The 17,895-nt window shown below is 52.4% G+C and overlaps 1 protein-coding gene across 7 annotated transcripts in view; it reads left to right on the top strand.

The window, feature by feature from the left end:
- LOC119154592 (USP6 N-terminal-like protein) overlaps positions 1-17,895 on the top strand; it is an 81,944-nt gene that overhangs the window by 42,559 nt on the left and 21,490 nt on the right. For 2 of the 7 annotated variants that reach the window (XM_037402352.1, XM_037402351.1), the window contains exons 3-7: positions 4,504-4,856; positions 13,243-13,316; positions 13,850-13,935; positions 14,735-14,774; positions 15,466-15,546. In XM_037402352.1, the coding sequence (XP_037258249.1) occupies positions 4,817-4,856; positions 13,243-13,316; positions 13,850-13,935; positions 14,735-14,774; positions 15,466-15,546 (321 nt within the window). In that variant the 5' untranslated portion in view covers positions 4,504-4,816. Of the gene's footprint in view, positions 1-4,503; positions 4,857-4,908; positions 5,031-7,152; positions 7,352-13,242; positions 13,317-13,355; positions 13,536-13,849; positions 13,936-14,734; positions 14,775-15,465; positions 15,547-17,895 lie in introns of those variants that run through there. The other 5 variants (XM_037402354.1, XM_037402353.1, XM_037402356.1 and 2 more) reach the window with 5 other exon arrangements.

The following is a 17,895-nucleotide window of genomic DNA, read 5'->3' as shown; positions in this document are numbered from 1 at the left end:
TTTTTGTTGCGCTTGTATCCCTGAGCATCGTTTCGTCACGCTTGTGTCCCTGAGCATCACTTCGTCGTGCTTGTGTCCCTGAGCATCACTTCGTCGTGCTTGTGTCCCTGAGCATCACTTCGTCGTGCTTGTGTCCCTGAGCATCACTTCGTCGTGCTTGTGTCCCTGAGCATCACTTCGTCGCGCTTGTGTCTCCCTGAGCATCATTTCGTCGCGCTTGTGTCTCCCTGAGCATCATTTCGTCGCGCTTGTGTCTCCCTGAGCATCATTTCGTCGCGCTTGTGTCTCCCTGAGCATCATTTCGTCGCGCTTGTGTCTCCCTGAGCATACTCTTACTGCAGTAACATGGCCTGCTCCCAAATATCAATGCCATTTCATTTTCCCTGGCTGGAAAGTCACGTGTCTGTCTGTGTTTCAACCCCAGCAGTTTCAATGGATCCATTTTTAGTGTCAGTTTTAGTTTTACGTCGACCACAGTATAACAGTAACAGCCAAATACGTTGTGAATTGTAAGATGCGTTTTGCAGCCCTGACCAAATGACACAGATGTTGAATTCAATGATCTTAGAAAAAAACCCCAAAAAGGCATGACAAAAACCCTTGAGTTATTTTTGTATTGACTTCTGAGCTGGCAATTTGCTTCTAACAGGGTGTCCTGCACAAGCACTGCTGTTTCGTAAGCTGAAGCATTAAGTCTGCCTTAAGTCTTTGCCTATAAAAACCGTTTTATAAACATGCTTTCCACGGAGTGAAGAGGGGAGGACTTCTTGTGTGAACAATTTCCTCAAAGGGAACACAACCATTAAATTTTCTTGTTTATATAAAATGTCACTTTTTTCACAAAAAAAAGAAATAGCAAAAATTCCTGCGGCAGTGCAGTTGGGGTAATTTTAGGAGTTATCAACAAGCAAAAAGGAAGGGAAAGGTTATGTTGTAACTAAAAAAAGATTCTTTTCATACTCCTTAAAGATTTTGTCTCCAAACGCTGTCCTGCATATGGTTTAAGGCTGTAAAAGCGCTTGGGGAGACATTTTCTCAGTACTTTCCAGCATCGGATCAAATACTTCTTGTTTCCCTGAAGTTTTCTGTTGCTGGACATGCTTATGTGGGGCTTTGGTGGAAGAAAAGCCATTCAGGACAGTTCGCCCGTTAGCGTCTGGAGATGCTGTTTGAAGGTAAAACAAGTCCAAGGTCCTGCCGGCAGGGAGTGTCCTCTGCAGAGGCTGCCAAGGACAACTCACTGCTTGGGGTTCTGGGTTTGGAGGCGGTTTGAGCTGATTAAACTCATTAAAACAGCTGAAGGAATGAGGGTGGTACTCAGGACCTCGTTGGAAATACATATTTTCTGAGGGGCTGAGCATTCGTCTGGGTCAGGGTCAGGTTAGTGGCTCAGGCTGCCTCTCCTCCAAAAAACGGGGCACAGCCAGGGCTCCGGCGAGCGCTGCGAGACCCACACAGCCTAAGTTGCGCTTTAGCTCAGCTTATAGATCGATAACTTAGGAATCATTCCCCTCGATGATGATTTTGGGTGAGTTTTCCACAGACAGGCTTGCATCCTGTCGTTAGTGGATTTTTAATTTTTTTTTTATATATAATATTTTAAATTTCTTTTTAATTATTTATTTCATCGGTCTCGAGGGCTTTATGTGACGGTACATGTGTTCTTGCCTTATTTATGGTTTTAAAAAAGATGCCGTCCCCCCGTGCTAAGGAAAGCGCAAGCTGCTGGCAGCACCATGGCTTATTTTTGTAGCCTTATTCTTTTGGCTTTGGCTAGTGACCGTGGCTAGTTCCGCGGGGCTCGGGGTGGCACTGAGGTACCAGCTGGGCCACGTGGCCTCACCCGCTGCTTTGGGCATGTGGGAGGTGTGAGTGCCGCTAGCTGGTGGTGGCCGCCTGGCCCAAACAGGGAGTGTTTTAAATAGCAAAAGGAGATGCAATAAGAGCTTTTAGCGAACCCCAAATTGCCACGTAGAGCTGGAGGCAGGAGTGACTGTGGGGACGGTAAAAGGGATGAGTAGCGTGTCCCGTGGTGTTGCTACATGGACCAAAAAGAACAAAATACGGTATTTTGAGAGGAATGCATGTATATGCGGGGAATGACCAGTGTTGTAGCTTCCTTTAGCTTATGGTTAAAGAAATGTAAACTGCTCTTACAGCCTTAAGCAAACAGAAACAGCTGGTTCCTAAGTTCCGTGTTTATAGAGTTCCTTTCCTGGTAGTGCATCACCTGAAAAAAGGGGATTGCTTTCCCCCCCACCCCAGCTTTTCTGGCTTTTTTATAGACACTGGAATGGAGAAAGGAGGGAATGAGGACAGAAAATCAGTCTTCGATTCCCAAAGCAGCACATGGACTTTTGCATTCTTCAGCTTACTTCTCTTTTTAAAATGAGAAATCATTTAAATAATGATGTTTAAAAAAAGTATTAAAATTCATGCATCTTGGGGGGTTTTGTGCTGGGGTTTTTTTGGTGGTTTTTTTTTTTTTTGTTTTGGCTCTTCTTGTCTGGAGAAGATGAGTTCCCGTCAAAAGAGCTTTAAAAAAAAAAAAAGTTTGGATGTTCTTTTATTCCCCATGAGGTCTAAAAATAGAAGCTGATGAAGAATTACTTGTAGACTCGCTGTTCTGCTTGGAGGGTTTAGCTTGTGTTTAAAGCTGCATCTTCTGCCACTGCAACAGCTGAGCGTTGCAGGAGCACCAAGGCTGGGTTTACCGGGTGTAAGCAGCGAGCAGAGCACATCTCTGCACCAGCCTCTTGCTTCCCTCCTCCCAGCTCCATCCTTGGGCAGAAGACCTTAACCCGAGTGCCGAGGCACAGCGCAAGAAGCGCCTGTGAAAACGAGAGCGAGACCTAAGTGCTGGGAGCACAGAAAGGATGGTGGGAAGAGGGTTGAGGTTTTATTTACTGGCAGCGCTGCCGTGCGTGCTGGTAGTGGTGAGGCGGGTGGGTAGCATGTGAACGCAGCCTTAGGTAGTTTTTCTAGTTATTTCTATAATGGAAGTAATTAAAGACTGATATATCTGGGTTTCACGGTATTGCCGTAGTCTAGGAGCGAAGCATCCTCATCGTCGTGTCCACGGCTTGCCGTTGTAATTTAAACGCTTGATGCAAGTTGGGAGAGCAGGGGGAAGTGTGTGTAACCTGCACTGCAATGTGTGTAAGCACATTATAAGCTACTCAGTCATAACACATATGTAATGTAACCTGTGTTATAGATTTTTTGTTACTTGTATAACTATTGTTATAGATTACTTGATGATAACGGTGGCCACCTCTGAAAGGGTGTGAAGTCTTCTGCTCTTCAGAGGCTCCAAGACATTGTGTCCGGGTGCTGGAGGGGTGGCCGTGGGGAAATCTGGCATGGGACAGCCCAGGGACGTGTGGGGATGTCCATTCGGAGGGGCTTGTGAGGGAGGTAAGGGGAGAGGGTTTTACTGAAGCGGCTGCTCACGAGGAAAGTGAACTGTGCTTCTTTCCCGGGCATCAGTGCACGCTTCCCATCCCCAGCGCTTGCTGGCTGCAGACAGCAGCATCACGCTTCAGGGTGGTGTCTGGATTCCGCGCTTGTGAAACCCATGCGTTGCTTCTATGGGTTGATTCAGGTGAGAATTAGAAACCAGTTTTTAAAAAACGACAGCTAGATGTCAGGCTCCACTGTCCTGCGAACCACGTTAGCTGTTTGGAGGTACCAGGTAGGTGGCTCAGGTGGTGCTGCCGGTGCCAGCTCTTCTGCCGTGCAGCTCGGTGATGGTTGTGTTACTGGTCTTAACCGGGCCAGAGTCCTGGACGAGTGGCCTGGACCCCCCATTGCATCCCTTGGTGGTGGCAGCGTATGCTCAGATCGGCTGACATCGGGCGTGATGCTGCGCCTTTGGCTTGGGCAAGGGTCGTATCCTGCCTGCTTGAGTTGTCACTAGCACGTGTCTGCTGGTACAAAGGTCTGATGGGCTCAGAGGTCTGCACAGGAAGCCCCTCCATCCCCTGGCACTCAAGCAGACCAGAAAATGGGCTAAAGCACCACCGCCTGCTGCAGCCCGGGAGCCGGCTTGTACCTGAGCTGAGCATCCCTGGATCAGCACCCTGGATTAGATGACGATGTGCGGCTGGAGGCATGCAGGCTGGTTTCTGGTACCTGGCATGTGTGGTCAGATAGTTGTAAAATTCCTGCCCAGCCCCAAGCTGAATCCCTGCGGCGAATCCTCTGTGTCAGCACAGGGCTGGGCTGGGCTGATGCTGTGAGCTGGGTGGGGAGGAAACTCATCCTGGATAAACCCACCAAATCAACAGAATCCGAGCGTGACCCACACCCGGGGGTTTTCTTGCAGCGTGGGTGACTGTAGTGTCCTTTTTCCCGTTCCAGCCAGGCTGAGGCATTGCCAGGTTGCCCGCTCTGGTGGGACCTGCCTTTCCTCCGCCTGCAGAGACCCCCGGTGCTGGTGAAGGACGGTGCCTCTGCTGTGCCAGAACTGGAAAACTTACAGACTTCTTATTTTCTTTGCAGTGAGCCCGGGGGAAGAGTGGGCCTGCGTGTGCATCACCTCCCACCTTGCCTGTTCCCCCCGCCGCCGGCGGTGAGCCCTCACGTGCCGGAGGAGCGGTGGGCAGAGCCGCAGCGGTGCGCCTGAAGCCGAAGGGCGGTGGGCTGGTGGGCTGCGGCAGCTGGGGGTCCTCACCACCCCTCGCAGCGGAGACAGCCAGCTCCTGCCAGGTAGATGCCTGCAGGGGAGAGGACAACTGCAGCGGGGCTGATGCATCTGGGCACCTGATAGCAGGCTCAGGTGAGGGCACGTTGCGTGCAGCTGGGTTGCCTCCCCATGCTTTCTCCTCCAAACTCACGAACCGGCTCTGGAGCAGGTGAGAATCGCCCTGGGAGCCATCGTGTGCCGTGGGTACGCGTGCTCATAGATCGGCAGGATCCCGTCTGCGACGTTGCTGGATGCTCTGGCTTGCTGGGGCATTGCTGGTGGCATCAAAGCAAGTTGCAGTGGTGGTTGTCACTGGAGTGTTCCCGTGCCGCTGCTACGGGAGGTGAGCGTGGTTTTATCCAGCGTGACATCCAGTGCAGGTCTGGATACAATGCGAGTTTACTGGGATAGGAACTTGTTTGAATTTTCCGTTAACACATCTGCGTCTCATATAAAGCGATCTGTGAGCAGTCATTTTCAAAGACCCCCGAGACAGTTAAAACATAAACCTCCGTGCAATTTAGCTGGCTTAGTGCTCCTTACGCTCTAAAAAAAACCCCAGAAGAGCTCGCTTGCGTGCTCTTGAGTTTTTGTTGTAGTCAAGGAAGTAAACATGCAAACAGGATCTCCTGTATCTGGGCTCGTCCTGCTTGATAGTAGTTTAATTCCTGAAGTCGTAGCTCACTTTGGGAGTGCAGGGATCTCCTTGTGGCAGCGGGGCTGCCAGCGAGGGCCAGCTTTGGACTGGTGGCGTGTTGCTGGAAAGCAGGTGCCTGGCCAGGGCACTTGCCGCTGGGCTTGCTACAGAGGGGGGGCAGCAGAAGTCCTGGATGCAAAGGTCTTGTCCCCTTGGGGATTGCAGCTTTGGGTTTCCAGTAAAAAAAAAAAAATCCTGCGGCAGCTGTGCTGATGGAGGGAGGGATGTTGGCCGGGTCTGGTACTAAGACCTGCGGAGCAGCTCGACTTCCGCGCAGGGAGCGGGTCTGGCGCAGGGCCATCACTTCCCCCTCCGGCTCGTCACCTCCCGGGCACGCAGCCCTGCGGGGCAGTGCCTGCCGGCAGCAGCCCAGCCTGCGCCTCCTCTTCAGTGGCTTCGTGGGAGGCTTTGAGGTTTCCTCGGGCCGTGGTGATGCTGTCGGGGTGCACCCGAAGCCGTGCTCGTTTTGGCTGCACTTGGTAGGTACGTGCGGTGCTGTGGCCCCGTGGCTTTGCTGCTGGTGGGCTTCGAGCGCGTGGGAGAAGAGCCTCCGATGGCAGCTCGCCTCGGCTCCCCGCTGCCCCCCACATCATCCCAGGCGGCCGGGATGGGGAGCCTGCTGCCGGTTGGCAGCCCGCGTGCTTTGAAGCATGTCGGGGTGCCTGCTTCGTGTGCTTAAAAACCCACACCGGCAGGGTTTATCCAACGTTTCGCAGCTTGCTTTAGCCGCTTTGTAAGCAGACTGCTGCACCACTTCACGTGGCCGGGTTTATTCCAGGGTGTGCAAGCGTGTAAGTGGCTGTTACAACTAGTAGTAGCTTTGTGAGTGGGAGCAGTGCTTTGCTGGGGAGCGGTGCAGACTGCAAGTGTGCCTTGTGTGAGGGTCTCACCCCGTAGCAGGTGGTGTATAATAAGCCTTTTCGTTTGCACAGATGCGTAAGCATTTCCCTTAAGCCCGCTCCCCCCATGGGTAGATTGCAGGCTTATAGCATAGACCGCTCAAGGCATAAAACACTGCATTAAAGTGTGCTTTTAAAATAGAGCTTGAAACAGGAACAGCGACCTGTTGAGTTTCGGCAGCGGTGGATGTGGTTGTAGTGAGGACGTACCTTTGTGACTTTATTCCACAGCAGTAGCTTCAGTCTGATGCAGGCAGTGTTTTAAGTACAGCGTGTCAAAATCTGCCTGCTTTCCCCCCTCCTTCTCTCTATTAACAGCAGTCTTTATTAGTAGTTAATTGGGCGCATTCAGGACTCCAGCACACTTTCACCTAAGCTCATTTCTCCTTTTTCAGTGACCTTCTGCTTGCACTAGCATGCAGAACAAAAATCACACGCGTTTCCGTGCGCCTGGGTGCAGCTGGGCAGGAGAAACACGCGGTGCTGTGAGAAGCAAAAATACAGATTTTACGGTTTTTCCCCTGGAGGCGGTGCATGCTGAGGAGGGGTGCAGGTGGTTGAGATGACTCTGCTTGGGGGATGTAACTGTTAAAGATTTTGCAACTCGGCTGTATGTGGCTGTACGCCAGCATCGTGCTTGCCTTTAGTTTTGCCACTTAGTCTAAGTGGTGGATGCGGTGGGACTGGAGAAACAACCAAAATTCCAGTCTGTCATCTCCAGTGGCTTGCAGAGATGCTTCTCTACGGTATAAAACATTTAAAGATTGGGTTCCAGAATATCCCCAAATCCAGCCCGAGGTTGAGAACGTGATGCTATGCTGTATTTTCTAAAAAAGAGGAGGTTTTACTGATACTTTCATTTTCAAAAGCCCTTCTGCCAAGTGACACCGGATCTACAGTTCACCTTGCAGCAAAGTGAAGTTGGGCAATACAGTTCCAATGCTAGTGCAGCCTGACAGTGTAAAACCCACGTGAAACCAGCGTAAAGGCATGTACGACTTCTGTGCTTTCCTCATAAGGAGGTGGAAGGGGCTTGAAGAGACGGAAAATTCAGCAGCTTTGTCTCAGGTGATTTGCTTGGTGGCATCACCGCAGCTGTTCCAAAGGCTGGGAAGCTGCTTTCTGGCCAAGGTGGCAACAGCCAAACTGCTTTGTGAGGAGGGCTGGGGGCGGTGGGGTCTGGAGTCACGGCTGCGGTGAATTTCTGGGAGGGCATCCCAAGACACGCTGATGTGCAACCACCCACGACCCTCTGCAGCCCCCATCAGCTGGGCTTCTGGTGTCTGGGCTCCAGTCAGACCGTTTTGCAGTTTTGGTGGATTAAATCCTGCGTGCGGGTCTCGTGTCGTGGTGGAGTCGAGCGGAAGTTTGTCCTTGGTTTGTATACATTGAGCAGCGAGGAGGGGAGGGCCTGGTGGCGAGCAGAGGGCTGCAGGCGTAGCCTTGGCAGGTGACCTCTCTGGAAAGAGGTGGCAGCATCCTTGTCTTCTGCAGGTGCCGGCACAGAGGGAGCAAAACCGGCAGGGTAAGCAGGAGCTGCCGTTCCATGGGTGGGGGTGACGGGGGACGTGTCCCCACGCTGTGGCACGAGCAGCGCTGCCACCATACCGTGGGAACGCTTGGTTCCTCTTCTGGGCGGCGAGCAGGCTCGCAACATGCGGTGGGTGACTGGTGGGCAGAGGTTCCCACGCGCCCGGCCAGGCTGGTCCCGGCAGGGGCCACCCCACGTGGGGCAGCGGGCGGCATCTGACTGGGAAAAATACGGGACTTTGCTGGAGGGTTGTAATGGTAAATGTGATTTATGGATATTAGGGTTTGCACCCAGTCTGGGATTTTTGATGCAGACGCTTTCTTTCCGCTGCTGGTACTTGAGATCCCGGCTGGTGAATTGATTGCTGGAAAGTTGCCCTCATCCACCGTTCGGAGCTTTTATTTCAGGTTTGCTGCTGCTGGCATTCCGTGTGGGTAGGCGGTACCGTGTGGCGCCATTAAGCATCTTTAGCTTTACTGTTGCTGGGATTCATTTTTACTTCCCAAAGTTGTAAACTGGAAGCTGCAAGTTGTAGTGTGAGGGGACAGACGGTGGGAGTTTTCAACTTGTTCTTTTCCAAAGGAACTAGTCGGTAACTTTGTTTCCGAATTGAATTTAAGTGTGCCTGGCTTGGGGCTTTCTGTTGGTTATAGCTAGTAAATTTATCTAATACCGTTCTTGCATGGTTCACGTTCTCTTACATCCCTGTTCATAGCGGCTTCACCTCGTGTGTTTGTCACGGGGAAAAAAACCAAAACTGTTTGCTGGGGGAATAGAGTACTCAAAGGAGAAAATTAGGTGGCAGGCTTAAGAAAGTAATTTTAGTGGTGTATTTAAAAAAAAAAAAAAAAAAGAATGAAAAAAAGCCTCCGATCTTATATAGGTATATGGAGAAGCGTGGCAGGTACAGTCTGTGCCTATGTATAGGCAGCCTATTTATATCAGCGCAGCATGATGTGTTTTGTCAAGCTTTGCAGAAAATAGATGTCTCGGTAGTTTTCATGTACATAAAGTGTCACTTCCCTCCAGCAAATGCTGTAACTTCGTGGTGTCAAACTACTCTGGTGTTCAAATATGCACGGAATTAAATAATGGGCATACCTGCATTCAGTACCTGCGTTCCGCACAGGGTGCCACAGAGCTAAGCTATATGCTGTCACACCTCCAGGGCACTCTGAGCATCGCCTGGTGGGGCACAGCACTGCCTTTGCGCTCCAAAAAGCAGCCTCGGGCTCCGCGGAGGCCGGTGCAGCCACTTGCCCTCCCCATCCTTCCCACCGCCAGCAAACCTTTCCAAGCTTTTTCTTTAAACTGGGCCTCTCGTGCTGTTCTAGCAGAAAGAAAACCAGCGTGCTCGTGCTGGGCATGGCTCCTGCGCACCAGCCTGGTGTTTCTGGCAGCAGGGAGGCTTCGGGTGCCAGAAGGTACGTGGCTCCTGCGGTGTAAAGCCTGCCGCGCTACCGAGGCGCTCTTCCTTCGGTTATTCTACTACAGAGTGTGGTCAGAGACTTTCAGAATAATTTCTACTTCATAAATATCTTGAAAAAGAGCCCATTTAACTTGACGTACAGTTTATTTTTTCTCTCCAGCCCGCAGAACAGGTGTATTTTCAGCAGCATGTGAAGGGCCCGTGGCTCGTGGTGTTCCCCGGGGTCACTGCTGGGTCAGGTCCTGGTCACCTTATGACCCAGTGGCCTGGGTGAGGGGACAGCACACCCCAGCAAGGTCATGGGTGATATAAACTGGGAGGAGCAGCTGATGCACCAGTAAGCTGTGCTGCCGTTCAGCCAGAGCTGGGCAGGCTGGAGAGCTGGCGGAGGGGGACCTGGTGGAGTTCAGCCAAGGCCAGCGTAGGGTCCTGCCCCTGGGGAGGGACAGCCCCAGGCACCAGTGTGGAGAAGGACCTGGAAGTGCTGGTGGGCAGCATGTTGCCCGTGGGCCGGCAGTGTGGCCAAGGGGCCAGTGGGATCCTGAGGGGCATCAGGAGCGTGGCCAGCAGGTCGAGGGGGGTGATCCTTCCCCTCTGCTCTCCCCTGGTGAGGCCACATCTGGGGTGCTGTGCCCAGTGCTGGGCTCCCCAGTTCCAGAGGGACAGGGAGCTGCTGGAGAGGGGCTGGCAGGGGCTGGCAGAGGCTGCAGAGGTGATGAGGGCATGGAGCATCTCCCGTATGGGGACAGGCTGGGAGAGCTGGGCCTGCCCAGCCTGGGGAAGGGAAGGCTGAGAGGGGATCTCATCGATGCACACACATCTCTCCAGGGCGAGTGCCGACAGGACGGGCCAGGCTCTTCGCAGCGGTGCCCAGCGACAGGACAAGGGGCAACGGGCACAGACTGCAGCACAGGAGGTTCCTTCTGAATGTGAGGAAGCACTTCTTCACCTTGAGGGTGACAGAGCGCTGGGCCAGGCTGCCCAGAGAGGCTGTGGGGTCTCCTTCCCTGGAGACATTCAAACCCCACCTGGACGCGACGCTGCGCACCCTGCTCTAGGTGACCCTGCCTTGGGAGGGGGGTGGACTAGAGGATCCCCAGAGGTCCCTTCCCACCCCGACCCGTCTGTGACTCTGTGACCTAATTTGAATTATTTGTCTCCATAACAACCAAAAAACAATGTCAGAAGTGGGGGAGTGAATTTGCATCTGAGTTAAACTTTGCAGAAGAAAGATGTGAGAAGGAGAAGATGCAGATACGTTAGGTGACGCCCTGAGACAGTTGCTCAGACCTTGCTGCTTTGAAAAATGAGCAAAATTAATGGGAACATTCGATATAAGAGCTGCAGCTTGGAAAAATAAGACAACAAAATGTACTTTAATACTTCTATCCTTGCTCTGTTTTGATTGTGGAGTCAATAACGGGGAAGGATACACCTATTCCTGCCGTGAATTTACAGAGTTTGCTTTTCCCTGGTGTCTGCATAGATGAGTGTGACGCAGTGAAATGCCGGTGCTGGTGGCTGATGCTGTGTTGTGGCAGAGCTGCCCTGGTAGACCTGATTATTGCGTGTGCTTTAATATTTCTGTCACACTGCTGGCGCCTGGAGCGATGGCTGCTTTCCGAATGAAGAGTCAGGGAAAGGTGGATCTCCCGGCCGCCTCCATCCGTGCCTGATCGACATGGTGGCAGCAAGCAGGCTGCATTAAGGAGTTGGTAAAGATGAGGCAAATAATGACTGACAGCTGTCTGAAGGTGCAGAGAAGTGGGCTGATCCTTGGAGACAGCGCTGATGCCCGTCATGACTCCCCCATATTTTTATTAATTGCTGAAGGAAAACCCACATTCTTCAGCTCGTCCCCGGTGCCATGCCTTTGGCTGCTCTGCCTCACCCCATGCCAAGTGCTGCCGGCGAGATGCAGCTTCAGCCAGAAGCTGGGGTAGCATGTTCTACAAGAACCCTTCAGGTTCCTCCTGGAGGGCAGTCAGGGTGGCTCCTGGTGTCCATCAGAGAGCTGCAGCAGCAGCTTGGAGTAACCTTGCTCTCGAGCAGCTGCTGACAGTGTTTATCCATGGGTCGCGGTGCTCCTCTTCTCTGCAAGGAGGTGGGCACCAGTGCTTTGGGAAAGGACCAGAGCGCAGCGACGCAGGAGTTACTTTCCAGCTTTAGATGCAACACAGTAGTCAACCTGCTCTCCTTTATATTCAAAATTTTGTCATTTCTTACGAAGTCTGTTCAAGTCTGCTTTCAAGTCTGTTCTGCTACGGGGGATCCCAGATGCTCCAGGGAGCTCCTTTCAAGCTCTACAAGAAACCTCTGGACTGTGTTATTAAAGTTGTTTAACTTTCAGATGTTTGGAGTAAATCACTGGATCATTTGTAATAAGGCCGTGGGGAAAATATTTTTAAGGCTGTGTTGGTGGCTTTTAATAGATTTTTCCCAACCCTGCTGAATCTTTTCACAGCAGGGCAATAGGCAAAACCTCCTTAGAGCAGGCAAAATGCCGTCTGCCTTTATAGCAAGCTATTCTAAGAGGATTTCTACTCTTCAGTGTTCCAAGAACTTTTCCAAATGCTAAGCTGCTTGCAACTGTGGACTGAGATTACTGTGCCTTGCTGCTGTTGAAATGCATAGTATCTACCTGGGACCTGCGGTGAGCTGGCAGGACCCTGAGGGACAGCACCGTGTCGGTGACAATGCAGCGTGATTCCCAGTGCTGGCCCTGTCTGCACCGAGGGGGGTTATAATTCGTAGGGGGAGCGTGGGGAAAAAACTTAAAACTATTGAAAAAAGCTTTAAAAAAAAAAAAAAAAAAAAGCAACTGATCACTGGGGAAGGGCAGCACCAGGAGGATGTGTAGCCGTGGAGGTGAGGCCATCCCCGCTGCTGCCCGTCCCCGCTGCCGTGGCCGGTACCCAGCTGTGGCAGCATCCCTCCCGTAGCCACCGGCGTTGGTGCCGTGGCCGTTGCGTGGTCTGAGCTGGGCTGGCCGCGACGCCCTGGGGTTTCAGAGAAGGATGCATCAGACCTTCCCTCTGCTCTCTTCCTTGAGCCTCCCGTGAGGACTGTGGCTCCCCGGGGATTCTGCCTGCCCGTGTTTTCCCCTCCCGGTGTTAGATCAGCCTTTCCTGTGGTGAAGCAGCGGGTTATGGCTTGACAGGGAGGATGCTCCTCTGGGCGTTTGCAAGACAACGCTCAAGCTGCGTTTGACTTGGGAAGTTACCTTGCTCATATGTACGTGCGTGGGACGAGGCGAGGCAGTGGGCATGGACCTTGGGGAGCTAGACTGGGTCTTGTCCAGACCAAGACTGGTCCATCTCGGGTCAGGTGAGACTCTGCAGCCATCTTGCTGCCGTGTTGTTTTTCTTCTGGGGGTGCGTATAGTAGGTGTTCATCTAGAGGCCAATTCACTTGTTGCGTGCACGCTTCAGCAGGCAAAACCTTCTCTCTGGTTTCTCCTTTGATGCTAAATCTGCCTTCAGATGCCTCTATACAAAGCATCTCGGGGCTCCACATCCATAGCTTGGGGCAAGAGCGTGGTGGTTTGCTGCCAGCCCCATGCGGTTTGCATGGGTTTGCAGCCCATGCATGGGTTTGCAGCGCCCCGTGCAGCGCCAGGGCTCTGTGCCCAGTGTGCCTGTCTGCATTTGAAAGCACAGTGTCTGTCGTACAGGCACGTGTGTGCCTAAGAACAGAGGGATGGCGCCTCATCTCCCGGCAGAGATGCCTCCCCCTTGCTCAGATTCGGCGTGTCCCCATGCCGAGAGCGGGGAGCTGGCGCACAGCGTGCCGGCAAGCTCCAGGCAAGCTCCGTGCAAGCTCCATGCAAGCTCCGTGCAAGGGCTTTCCACCCTCAGCCTGATTTTACCTGTGGGATACAGCTGGAAGCTGAAGTTGTCAGCAAAGCCTTTTTCTATTAGCACTTTCCTAAAATTTAATTCCTGTGCTGTATACTTACCTTCTTTTCCCTCCCCTTTTTGTTTTTTTCTTGCCTTACAGCTTCTGACATGAAGAAGGACATAGAGTCTTTAATAGCTCAGGAAAAAGCGGAGATCGTTGCCAAGTATGAGAAGGTACCAACTTCGAGTTTCTCCCTGAAATGCTGGCTAAGGCTGAAGCTATTTAATCCGTTAGGAATACTTCAAATAAGAACTTCTGCCTGCCTGCAGACGTCGCCCCAGTAACCCTCATGCCATCAGGCTTCGTGCCAGCTCTCCCTGCCTGCTTCTGCCGGCACATCCCCTCTCACCGCATCCTGAGTTTCTCATGGATTTCATGCGTGCTCAGCGCAGGTACCGAAAGGTCCTGGGCTTTTAGTGCTTCAGTGCTCCCGTAACACCGGGACGGCTTATCCCCGACGGCACTGGTTTCTCTGATGTATGGCCCTTCCCAGCTGGTAGCAGTCACACCGGGAAAGCTGGATAGGCTGGATTTTGCGTTTTTCTCTTGCCTGCGTTGATTTTGTCTCTTTAGAGCAGGTTTGGGGCTCTTGGCTCCATGCCTTCTAGCGTGCAGGGAGGGAGGGATGGGGGCACAGGGAGTGGGATGCAGGTACTGGGGCATTCCTGATGCTGGGGCAGCTCACAGGTGTCCGTTGTGCTTTCAGGGCCGGCAGGAGGGAGCTCAGATTGACCCGTGGGAAGATGCTGATTTCACGCTGTATAAGGTTACAGACCGGTTTGGATTCCTGCAGTAAGTCCTCCTGCCCGCTCCTGTTCCCCCTGCCCCGCGCGTCTGTGCGGAGCATCCCTCTGCGCCAAGCGTGGCAGACCCAGTGTCTTGCCTATAATCTGCTCCGTGGCTTGGATGGATCGATCCCAAATGTGGGAGGAGAGACCAGATGTGCCTCCTCCCTCGACCACACGTGTTCAAACACTCTCTGAGGCTTTGAATCTGCTGCGAGGCTCGGCTCGGGAATAGTTTCCGATGGCAAGCCCGGCGTGAGAAGGTGGGAAGAGGCTCTGGCATTGGCACCTGATGATTCAGGGAGACGGAGGACAAGACAAGATTTCTGATTGTCCTCGGTTCCCTTAGGGAATCCCCATCCTAAGTGAGATGCAGGTGAATTAAATGCATGCCCTGTACCTGGGGAGAATGCGTAAAAGAACTATTTTTATTGCAAATCCAAACAAAAAGCTATAATAGTAGGTGTTTTGTGTGCAGGAGAGGGTTTTGAAGCAACTGCTGCCCAGAAATCCGCACCTCCTCCCGGGCCCTTTTAATTGCTGGTCATGTGTGTATTGAAGGAGCTTTATGCCCAGGATTTCCAGTGACATCCAGTGCCTGACCACCCCCCACAGCTCCTGTAGCATGGTGGGGTTTTGGCCAGTGCTTCCCCTGCCTCTTCCTCGTCAGGGATGGCCATAGGAACGCACGAAGCCCCTCAGCCATATCCCCTCGGGTGCCAAGGTGGTCCCCCAGCTGCAGCACCCCGCGCTGCTCCACACCCTTCCTCACCCATGGAGTAACTGGTGACCCCTTGCTTTTCCAGTGAGCAGGAGCTGCCGACCCGTACCGCCTTGGAGGAGAAGGTGAGAGCTGCTATATCGTCATGGCTGTCAGATCCTTACCACACCGGCTGGGGAGGGGACGGTTTGTGAGGGGACAAATGTGCAAACGAGAGCAAAGCACCCGCTGGTCACTGCTGCTCGCGTGGAGGTGGGAGCTCTGCACAACGTCCAACTGCCGGAGCTTTTATTTTGCTGGGTCATGCACCTCCCCTCCACGCTGCACTGAAATTGCACCTTTTAAAGCAATTTTGGGCTTTTCCCTCTGCTTTGGCACAGTGCTCAGTGACTGCGGTTTAAAAAGGGGATTGCAGGTAACAGCCATCTCCATCCTCATCTTCCCTGGACTGGGAGCGTGTCCTCTGTTAGCATCTTGTTAGCCGGGGCTAAATAGCATCTCCTTTCTGCCAGTCTGTTCCGATGATACAATTTGAGGCTAGCCGAACCTGCAGAGATTTTTGTTGTCAAGCAATCCTCCTCTTGGAAGTGCTTTCTCTGTGTTAAGCCTTGTGTCTCTCATTATTTTTGCCAATTCTGCCTCAGTTACCATGGGCTGAGATTACCAGTTCCTGCAGACACCTTTGGATTATTCCCTGATGCAAGGTCTCTGCACTGAAATTTAAACCTAAAGAGAATGAAGTTTTGTTTTTTCAGGAGATATCTTCTGGGGCTCTTTTTCTTAAATTCGTCTTCCCTTCTTCCCCCCTTGCAACAGCAAAAGCAGCAGGAAATAGAACGTGTGGACAAGTGGCTAAAGATGCTGAAGAAATGGGGCAAATACAGAAACAGTGACAAGGTAAGGAGGAAAAGAGCACATGTCTGGAGGGGCGGGCATGGTGCATCCTTCCAGTGAGCCAGGCTTTTGGAAAGTTGCTAGAGAAACCAGAGATTGCTGGAAAATATCGCCTAATTCTACCCGTTAAGCTTTAATCTTTCCTTGAAGTTGCAGTTGAGGGAAAAGTCCTGTTCCGAGTGGTATGGTTTTAAAAACGGTTTCCTAAATGCTGCTGGCGTGTTTGTGCTTCTGCTTTCCCGTGCCAGCAGGAGCACAGCAGAGGTCCCTGCCCCAGAGCAGGGGTGGTCACACGCCGCAGGTCGCTTCTGTGTCTCCATCACCTGGGGGTGGCCCAGGAGATGCGACTGATATGGTCCAGCTGATGTTCCTTGTAGTTCTTCATGGAGGGAGAGTTATTTGACCAGACACGGCCTAGATTTTGTATTTTGCTCCTAGCTGTGCCCGCGAAAAGCTCCTTAGGTGTTAGATCGTGTGCACTCGTCTGTGGAAATCAGGGATGGGGACGCCAAGCTGTGTCTTGGTTTGGTGTCCAAAACAAACCCTGCACCAAACGCCACTGCAAAACCGAGTTAGATTTAATACCTACTATTTGTAACGTCTTCCTATGACAAACCTCTTGAAAGAAAACTCCCTTGAACCTAAGGACAGGACCCTTGCTGGGTAAGGACAGGAGCGTTAGCCTGACCTGCTGTGCTGCGGCGCTGGGCGCAGGGGAGGGCTGAAGCCCAGCACCCCCCTGTCGCTGTGGCCTCTGCAGCCCCCTTGTTGGGCAGGAGGAGCCGGCGTCGGGATGTGTTGCTTCCAGCTCCTGCTGCGAGTTTGCAGGAGAAACTTGAGCCCAGTTAAAAGGTTGTGCAGAGGGTATCTGCAAAGCTGCAGGCGGGCATCGAGCAGAGCATCCCCCTTGCCTGGCCATCCAGAGTGATGCCAGGTTCCCCCAGCAAAGACCAGCTGTAATCTTGTCCTTTTTTAAAAAAAACCCAAATCGTATCTTCGTTACAGCAGGGATAGGGTGGAGATGGGCTTGGGGGTTTATAATCCTTCGGTTCGCTTCGGGGTGGTTCTAATTATCTTGTTCATCGGTGCTGCTTCGTGGGCAAAAACGGAGGTTCTCCTGCGGCTTTGGTATTTCTAATTAGAAGTTAGCACTAACTGATTAGTGGCCTTGTGGGTAAAAATTCCAGCGGAGTGCAAGGAAACCCTTCAAGTCCTGGAGGATGTTTAGGATAGGTAACGATGGGTGGTTTTAGCATCCTTGGCTTGCCTGGGTCGGCTGGTGGGACAGGCATGGTGTTGGGGCGTGTGGAGCAGCAGCGGTCCTGGTCTATCTTGGATTTACCCCGATAATTAGCAGGTGTGTTAACTGTGCGGCAGCCGATGTCGCTCAGGTCTGCTGCATGGTGAGGGGGCTGGACCAGCAAGTGGCTTTTGAGGGACTCGGGGTCAGAAAATGACAGAACCCTTGTAATGGGATAAATGATGCTATTTATAACAGCCTGTAAATGGCCGGTGGCTCCTGGGCACAGTCGCGGCATTGTTCCCGCGCCGGGGGGGGGGTGGAAAAGGCCGTCCCCACTCCCAGCAAACCGAGAAGAAGCGCTTGGCTCCACGCAGGGAAGGAGCAATCTGGTGACCCCAGGGAGTAGAAAGGAGCTTTGGTTTCAGTCCCATCCAGCCTAACACCACCCCGCTGCCTCGCACCAGTGCAAGCGCTGGCAGGAAGGTCTGTGCACTGGAGCAGCCGCACAGTGTTACGTGCAAAGGCTCTTACAGGTGTAAAAAAAAAAAAAAAAAGTGCTTTAAAAAAAAATAATTATAAAATCAGGGTGTATCCTTCGCCTGGGTGTGCAGCCCCATGCGCTTGTGTTGGGAGTGTGGAAGCTGCTCAGAGATTCCTGCTGCAGCAGCTGGGTGCAGCTCAGAGGTGGCGTTTCAGGGCCCTTTTGCTGGGATCACAGTCATGCCCTTCAGGTGGTTATGTTGTTTTCTAGCTAAAGTAAACGTGACAAGCCCTTGATCTGATTTTTCGCAAGTGGAGTGGGTTGATTTTGTTCCCTCTCTGAGCACTCAGGCTGTCACATCTGCATTGCGTGTTTGCTTCAGATTTGTTTTGGCCACTTCACTGATGTGATGGAAGCCCAAGTGTCACAAGACAGCAGCTCTGTCTTATTTTGACAAAGACTAGGATGTCATCTTTGAAAAAACCCTCTGCTGAAGACAGGAACCTTCCTTTTGATGTTCATTTTGATAGACTGTGCTTGATTAGAGGGAAAAAAATCCTGTTGCAGGAACCCCAGGCAGTTTCACAGGGAAGCTGCCCTGACTTTGGCTCTGCTCAGGTGATGTACA

The sequence above is a fragment of the Falco rusticolus genome, chromosome 10 (genome assembly GCF_015220075.1).
Source record: "Falco rusticolus isolate bFalRus1 chromosome 10, bFalRus1.pri, whole genome shotgun sequence".
Taxonomy (NCBI): Eukaryota; Metazoa; Chordata; class Aves; order Falconiformes; family Falconidae; genus Falco; species Falco rusticolus.
The sequence above is the reverse complement of the archived record's forward strand: the minus strand, read 5'-3'. Positions and strand labels throughout refer to the sequence as shown.